This window comes from Nicotiana tabacum, chromosome 4 (assembly GCF_000715075.1).
Source record: "Nicotiana tabacum cultivar K326 chromosome 4, ASM71507v2, whole genome shotgun sequence".
NCBI classification, from domain to species: domain Eukaryota; kingdom Viridiplantae; phylum Streptophyta; class Magnoliopsida; order Solanales; family Solanaceae; genus Nicotiana; species Nicotiana tabacum.
Window position 1 is genome coordinate 92,402,127 of NC_134083.1, and position 8,774 is coordinate 92,410,900.

General features: G+C 40.7%; 1 protein-coding gene across 1 annotated transcript; it reads left to right on the plus strand.

The window, feature by feature from the left end:
* Positions 1 to 219: 219 nt before the first annotated feature.
* Positions 220 to 678, plus strand: LOC142180039 (uncharacterized). Its single transcript, XM_075250959.1, has one exon. The coding sequence runs from the start codon at positions 220 to 222 to the stop codon at positions 676 to 678; it is 459 nt and encodes a 152-aa protein (XP_075107060.1).
* Positions 679 to 8,774: the final 8,096 nt, after the last annotated feature.

Here is an 8,774-nt window from a genome sequence, read left to right on the forward strand (position 1 = left end):
TTTTTCCATTAAGTTATTTATATTCTTGATTATTGTATATTCTTGTATCAAGATAATTCACGTGTCTATAAACCACGTTAATTGTACCATTTTACGGGTAAAAAATATATAAATTGAATATCATTGTATAGTTATTGAATATTTTCACAGATGTAGTGAATACTCTAAGGAGCCTTGACTAAGGACAAAGCTCAGGTATTAGGGGAGAAGTTGTTGGCTATGGGGGCCTGGAGGAGCAGTGGGGATGCGAGTTGCACGTGGACCACGATTGTGGACTTCATTAGAGAGGTTGCTAGAGAGGTGTTAGGGGTCACGAAGGGCTATGCGGGGGATCACAAAGGGAACTGGTGGTGGAGTAGAGAGGTCCAAGAAAAAGTGGAAGCCAAGAAAACAATGTATGTGAAACTAATGGAGAGCGCCGATGAGGAGGAGATGAGAACGAATAAGGAGTATTATAAGAAGGCTTTGAAAGAGCCAAAGTTAGCGGTCACGGCTGTCAAGGCTGCAATATTTGAACGCTTGTATGAGGAGTTGGGGGGCAGAGGCAGTGACAAAAAACGGTTGTGGCTAGCCAAATCTAGAGAGAGAAAGGCTCGGGACCTGGACCAAGTGAGGTGCATCAAAGACGAGGAAGGTAAGGTGTTGGTAAAGGGGAAGTGTATTAGGCGCATGTGGTAGAGTTACTTTCATAAATTCTTGAATGAGGATGAGGATAGGATCATTAAGCTTGGGGAGTTAGAAAACTCGAAAAGCCAGTGTGATTTTTGGTTTTGTAGACGTATTAAGGTTGAGGAGGTAATGGGGAATATAAGTAGGGGTAAGGAGACCAGACCAGATGAGATTCCGGTGGATTTTGGAAAAACGAAATCGAGTAGGCTTGGAGTGGCTTATTGGTTTGTTTAATGTTATTTTTGGGGCTCATGAAGCAGAAGTGGACATGAAGCTTGATACACAAGTCATCCCCAGAAGAGATAGTTTTAAGTATCTTAGGTCTGTGATACATGGTAACGGGGAGATCGGCGAGGATGTCGCACATTGTATTGGAGCGGGGTGGATGAAATGGAGACTCACTTATGGTATTTTGTATGACAAGAATGTACCACCTATACTTAAGGGCAAGTTCTATAAAGCGGTAGTTAGACCGGCCATGTTGTATGGAGCCGAGTATTGGCCATTCAAGAAATCTCATGTCCAGAAGTTGAATGTAGTGGAAATGGGGATATTAAGATGGATGTATGAGCATACCAGAAAATATAAAATTAGGAATGAATATATTAGGGTCAAGGTGGTCGTGGCTCCTATAGAAGATAAGTTTTAGGAATCGAGGCTAAGATAGTCCGGGCATGTAAATAGGAGAGACCATAATTCCCCAATTAGGAGGTGTGGAGGTTGACCATGGCGGGTCAGAGGGGGGTAGAGGGAGGCCTAAGAAGTACTAGGATAAGGTGATTAGGTAGGACATGGTGCTACTTCAGATTATTGAGGACATGACCCTCGATAGGAGGGTGTGGAGGTCGAGGATTAAGGTTGTGGGTTGACATACAGTTTAGAGTTTCGTCTAGTCTTTCCAGTAGTATTAGTACTAGTCTTGTATTTTCCTATTCCTAGCCCCTTTCTATTACATACCGTGTCATTATTTCCAGCATCATTGACTCTATTCTAATAGCGTCGTATTCTTAAATTTTGTTATTGCACGTGCACCATTTGCTTCCATGTCTAATTACCTTGTTGTTGTTGTTACTGTCTATTTATGGCTTCATTTTCACTATTATTGAGTCGGGGATCTTTCGAAAATAGTCTCTCTACCGTCATAAGATAAGGGTAAGGTCTGCATATACTTTACCATCCCCATACCCCACTTGTGAGATTTCACTGGGTTTGTTGTTGTTGTTGTTGTTGTTGTTGTTGTTGTTGTTGTTGTTGTAGTGAATACTCTAAGTTTTAAATTAAATATTATCTATATAAAAATGAATATGTCTCTTTATTTTAGTAATATTATTGTAAATGTATTGAATATATAAACTAAATATTATCTATGTTGTAAATTGAATATTGCTATTTATTGTGAGATTTATATTTAATTTTTTACTTTGAAGAGTTTATATTGTGCAAGGTAATGTGTTTTCTAGCAATATGATAAACTTGAGTAATTGACTTTGATAGGAGAGAAGTAAATAGCAATATTTAATTCACTATCACGAGTTATGGCTACATTTAAGGGATATTATCCATATATAACCGTGACTGTTACGATAAATAAGTTATATAAATTAATTATTTTAAGGATTTTCAACCTTAGGATACATGGTGTAAATAGGCCCTATAGATAGGTATATGGCGTAATGTAACAACCCGGTCAGTCATTTTGAGTATCTTAGCCATGTTTTCCCTATTTGATGCTTTAAATATGTGTATTTATGATTATGTGACTTGCGGGGTTGGTTGGCATGGTTTCAGAAAAGTTTTGGATTGATTTGGGACACTTAGTCCCTTGGTTAGAGGCTTAGATTGTAAGAGTTGACCGAAATTTGACTTTTGTGTAGATAACTCAGGAATGGAATTTTGATGGTTCTAATAGCTTTGTATGGTAATTTTGGACTTAGGTGTATGTCCGGATTCGGATTTGGAGGTTTCTAGGTTGTTTTCGGTTGAATTGGCGAATGTTGGAAAGATGAAGGTTTAGAAAATTGATTAGATTTGACCGAGGGTTGACTTTGTAGATATCGGATTTAGATTGTAGTTCTGGGAGTTGGTATAGGCCCCTTGTATCATTTAAGACTTTCGTACAAAATTTGAGGTTATTCCGAGTTGATTTGACATGGTTCAACATGAGTTTTAGAAGTTGAAAGTTTATTAGTTCATTAGGATTGAATTGAGGTACGATTCATAGTTTTGATATTTTTTGGTGTGATTTCAGGCATAGAATAGGTTCGTGTTATGTTTTGGAATTGGTTAGTGTATTTGGACGGGGTCCCAGGGGCCTCGGGTGTGTTTCGAATGGGCTACAAACTATTTGACCATGTTTCGACTGTTGTTTCTAATGTCTAGTGTTTCCTTCATCGCGATCGCGACTAAGGAGTCTTGTTCACGGTGGTCATTTTGACGTCTGGCAGGTTTGTTCTTCGCGTTCGCGAAGATGGGGACGTGTTCGCGAAGATTTATGGAAGCAGCGATACGCGATAGCGAGATGATCTATGGTTCACGTAGAAGGGGAGGCCGGCAGGGCATCGGGCGTTTTAGTCTTCGCGTTCGCGAGAAGTGGAGCGCGTTCGCATAGGCATATGTTGGGTTGCTCATCGTGTTCACGACTAGGATGTCGCGTTCGCGAAGAAGGATTATGGCAGTTGGGTGAGTTGTTATTCGCGATCGCGAAGAATTTTGCTGCGATGGTGTTGTGTATACCTGGGCAAACCTGTTTAATACTCTATGTTGAGGGATTTTGGTTATTTTATCACATTTTGAGTTAGAGACCACGATTTTGGGCGATTTTGGTAGGAATTTTCACGATTTGAATTGGAGTAAGTATTTTTACTCGGATTTGTTTAACATTTCATAATTCCAACCTCAATTTTTATGTTTGATTGATTATTTGAATTTGAGAAATTGGGGATTTTAGTAAAAAATAAAAATAAAAACACGAATTGATGATTTGAAGGCCGATTTAAGGTCGGAATTGGATGATTTTGCTATGGTTGGACTTGTATCGGAATGGGTGTCCAAAATTTGTGAGTTTTGTTAGATTTAGGGGTGCAGTCTCGGGGTTGATTTTTGAGTTGACTTTTTTTTTATTTTAGTTAAAGATTAAAGCTTTATTATTCGAAATCGTTTCCTTTAGCTTTTAGTTATGATACTAAGTTATTTTGGCTAGATTCGAGCCGTCTGGAGTTGGATTTGCACGAGGAGGGCTTACTAGTGGATTAATTTAGCTTGTGTAAGGTAATATCTCGCCTAATATTGTGTGGGAAAAATACCCCTTAGGTTTTAGTCCTAGTTATTGGATTCTATGATGTGATAAGAGATATGTACATGATGTGACGAGCGTGTATACGGGTACTATGTGTGGTTTTGACCAGAAAAGACCGTAGGCAATTAATATGCCTTAATGTGATAATAAACATTATATGAAACTTGTGAAATCACTTTATAACTATTTGATCATGATCATTTCATTGACTTAGCCATAGACATGATTTATTTATTGAACACTCCTCCGCTTTTATGACTATTTGCTACATTTGCATGCACGGTTGTTGAAAGTTGTGAACTTATACTTTGATGATATTTTGGCACCATTGTTGTGATATTGTGGCACGTGGCATTATTGTTTTGTGATACCGTGGCACTTGTGGACATTTTGAGCAGATTGATTGAGGGTTTCAGCATGAGGTTTTTGCCGTGCGATTTGTCTATGGTTGTGCACGTGCGACAAAATAAGGGTGGCGTTATTTCGGGCTGCCCACGTGGCGTAATAAGGGTGGCTATATGCGCATATGGCGAAATAAGGGTGGCATATCATTTTTATGCACATGCCGCGTAATAAGGGTGGCATTGTTGATGATGTTATGTGATATTTTAGGGTGTCCTTATTGTTGTTTTGATTGTGCTGAGACGGGGTTGTTGAGTTTATTTCATAATATTTTCTGAAAGCTTATATTTGCCCTTATTTTAGTTAATGACTGTATTTGACATTTCATCACATGCCTTACCTCTATTTATGTTTCATGATCAAAGATGGGGTTTACTACCTTGAGTTGTTGTTACATGTTCTAAAGAGCTTGTGATTACTGTTTTGAGTTATATTTCAATAATCAATTTTCTTTGATATATTCATTGCACGAGTTATTTTTCTAGTGAGTATCAACCGACTTGTACCTCGTCACTACCCTACCGAAGTTAGTCTTGATACTTAATGGGTACCGATTATGGTGTACTTATACTATACTTTTGTACATTTTTGTACATATCCAGGTACTTCGCACCGGAATGAGAGATAATGATACATTACATGCACGGGAGACTTCAAGGTATCCCTGCATGATCTGACCACAGACCATGGAGTCACCCTCTTATTTCATTTCTACTATTTATGTATTTCAGACAATAATGTATTTTTTAGATGTTCTCGTGTATTCAGTTAGTGCTTGTGACTCTGTACCAACTAGTTCTAGGAAGTTATGTTGAGTATTGCCACTTGGGCTTGTATTACTCCTATTCCCGTATTTATGTTAAATTTTGTTTCGTTATATCATGCTTTTATTATTTTAAATAATGTTAAGTGACCGGCTTACCTAGTTTGGAGACTAGGTACCATCACGACTCATAAGGAGGGATTTTGGGTCGTGACAAGATGGTATCAAAGCTCTAGTTTCATAGGTTTTATAAGTCACGAGCGAGTTTAGTAGAGTCTTGCGGATCGGTAAGGAGACGTCTGTACTTATCTTTGAGAGGCTACAAAACTATTAGGAAATTTCATTTCTTTCATTCCTTTTCGTGCGAATTTATTGATTTTGGAGATTGAGCTTTTGTCTTTCTATTCTCTCACAGATAGTGAGGATACGCACTATCGGATCAGCTGAGCATACACCCACGCCCTCTTCTAGAGCCGTGAAAGGCCAGGGCCGAAGTACAGGCAGAGGAGGGGTACGTGCTACAAATAGAGCACCTGCATGAGCAGCAGTTGATTATCCACCAGTATCTCCGATTGGGGAGCAGGCACGTGAGATGCATGTTGCTACCCTTGGACTCCAGGATACTCTCGCACATTTCCTACGCATGTTTGGTACCTTGGCTCAGGCAGGATTGATTCTAGTTGCACCAGCTACTTCTCAAGCGGGGCAAGGAGCTCAGAATCCCGCCGTCCGGTACAGCCCGTGATCGCGGTTCGACCTGAGTTCTAGCCAGTAGCGTCAGAGGCGGAGCAGAAGAGGTTAGAGAGGTTTAAGAAGTATGATCATCCTACTTTCAGTGGCACAATTTCTGAGGGTGCATAAGGTTTTCTAGATTAGTGTCACAATATTCTGTGCACTATGGGCATAGTTGAGGTAAACGGGCTTGATCTTACCACTTTTCAGTTGACAGGGTTAACATATAGATGGTGGTGGGCTTATGCAGAGAATAGGCCTGTTAACGCAACACCATTTACTTGGGCTCAATTTTTTGATTTGTTTTTTTGGGAGTTCGTTCCACAGACCCTCATGGATGCGTGGCACATAGAGATATAGTCTACAGATTTATCTAGGGACTCAACTAAGGTCTTAGATTTAGGATGGCATGGGAGTTAGAGATTGATACTTCATTCTAGCAGGTTGTGGGGATTGCTAGGAGGTTAAAACGTATTCGTGGTCAGGAGAGGGAGGATAGGGAGTCCAAGAGGCCTCGTAGTTCTGGAGGAATTAAGGGCTCCTACTCTGGGGTTAAGATCCGTCATGGTAGAGGCTTTATCAGTCTACCAGTTCAATCTGCACTTTAGGTTTTTCGTAATACTCCAGCTAGTCAGGGACCTTAGGGTACTCATGTGGGGCAACTATTTTTCAGTACACCTTCTGTAGGGGGTTCCTACAATAGCTATTCTAGCCGACCGGGTCATACTCAGTGCCAGTAGCCATGCCTGCCAAGAGGATGTTTAGAGTGTGGTGATATTAGAAACATTATGAGGGATTGTCCCAGTCATAAGTGGGGTGGACCTCCATAGGGTACATAGGCCATGGTTTCCACTCTAGTTTCTACTCCACCTGCACAGCCAGCTAGGGGTGGAGGATAGGCGGGTAGAGGTCGTCTTTGAGGGGGAGGCCAAGCCCATTGTTATGTATTTTCTGGTAAGACTGAGGTAGTTGCATCAGATATTGTCATCACAGGTATTGTACCGGTCTGTCATAGAGATGCATCAGTTCTATTTGACCATGGTTCCACTTATTCGTATGCGTCATCCTATTTTACTTCATATTTAGATATGTCTTGTGACTCTTTGGATATCTCTGTTTATGTGTCTATGCCTGTTGGGGATTCTATTGTGGTAGACCGTTTATATCGATCGTGTTTGGTCATTATCGGGGCTAGTGAGATTAGGGTTGACCTTCTACTACTAAATATGATGGACTTTGATGTAATTTTGGGCATGGACTGGTTGTCACCATATCATGCTATTCTGGATTGTCATACTAAGACAATGACGTTGGCCATGACGGGGTTATCATGGTTAGAGTGGTGAGTTACATTGGTTCATGTTCCTAGTAGAGTGGTATCCTTTCTGAAGGCACGTCGGATGGTTGAGAAGGGGTGCTTGGCATATTTAGCCTTTGTGAGGGATGTATGTGTTGATACTCATACCGTTGAGTCAGTTTCGGTAGTGAGAGATTTTTTAGATGTATTCCGAGCAGACCTACCAGGCATGCCACTCGATAGGGATATTGATTTCGGTATTAACCTGGTCCCGAGAACTAAGCCCATATCTATTCCACCATATTGTATGGAACCAATAGAGTTGAAGGAATTAAAGGAACAACTTCAGGAGTAGCTTGATTAGGATTTCATCAGACCTAATATCTCACCTTGGGGGTTCTCCAATTCTATTTGTGAATAATAAAGATGGCTCTATGAGCATGTGTATTGACTACAAGCAGTTGAATAAGGTTACAGTCACGAACAATTACCCACTACCGCGTATTGATGATTTGTTCAATCAGCTTCAGGGTGCTAAGGCATTCTTGACGATTGACTTGAGATCGAGGTACCATCAACTGAAGATCCGAGCTTCAGATATTCTGAAGACGACTTTCAGGACCCACTATGGTCACTATGAGTTTCTGGTAATGTCTTTTGAGCTAACCAATGCCCCGGTAGCCTTCATGCACTTGATGAACAATGTGTTCCGTCCATATCTTGATTCCATCATCATCATGTTCATTGATGATTTATTGGTGTATTCTCGCAGGCGAGAGGATTATGAGTAGCACTTGAGGATCGTGCTCCAGAATTTTAGGGAAAAGAAGTTACATGCTAAATTCTTCAAGTGCGAGTTTTGGCTCGATTCAGTGGCATTTGTGGGCCACGTGGTGTCCAGTGAGGGGATTAAGGTGGATCCAAAGAAGATTGAGGCAGTTCAGAGGTAGCCTAAACCGTCTTCTACTATTGAGATCCAATATTTTCTAGGCTTGACTAGGTATTATCGCCGTTTCATGGAAGGCTTCACATCCATTGAAACACCTTTGGCTATTTTGACCCAGAAGGGTGCCCTATTCAGGTGGTCTAATGAGTGTGAGGAGGTCTTTCAGAAACTCAAAACTGCCTTAACCACAACTCTAGTTCTAGTTTTGCCTTTGGCACTAGGTTCTTATACAATTCATTGTGATGCTTCATGGATTGGCATTAGGTGTGTGTTGATGCAGGGGTAGAGTGATTGTTTATGCTTCGCATCAGTTGAAGTCCCATGAGAAGAACTACCCAGTGCACGATTTGAAATTACCAAGCCATAGTTCACGCGCTGAAGATTTGGAGGCACTATCTCTACAGTGTGTCTTGTGAGGTGTTCACGGATCACAGGAGTCTACAACACTTATTCAAGCAAAAGGATCTGAACTTGAGGCAACAGAGGTAGTTAGATTTATTAAAGGACAATGATATCACTATTCTTTATCATCCCAGAAAGGCCAATATGATGGCTGATGCTTTGAGTAGGAAGGCTGAGAGCATGGGTAGTCTTGCTTTTATTCCAGTTGGAGAAAGACCGTTAGCATTGGATATTCAGGCCTTGGCAAATAGGTTCATGAGGTTGGAGG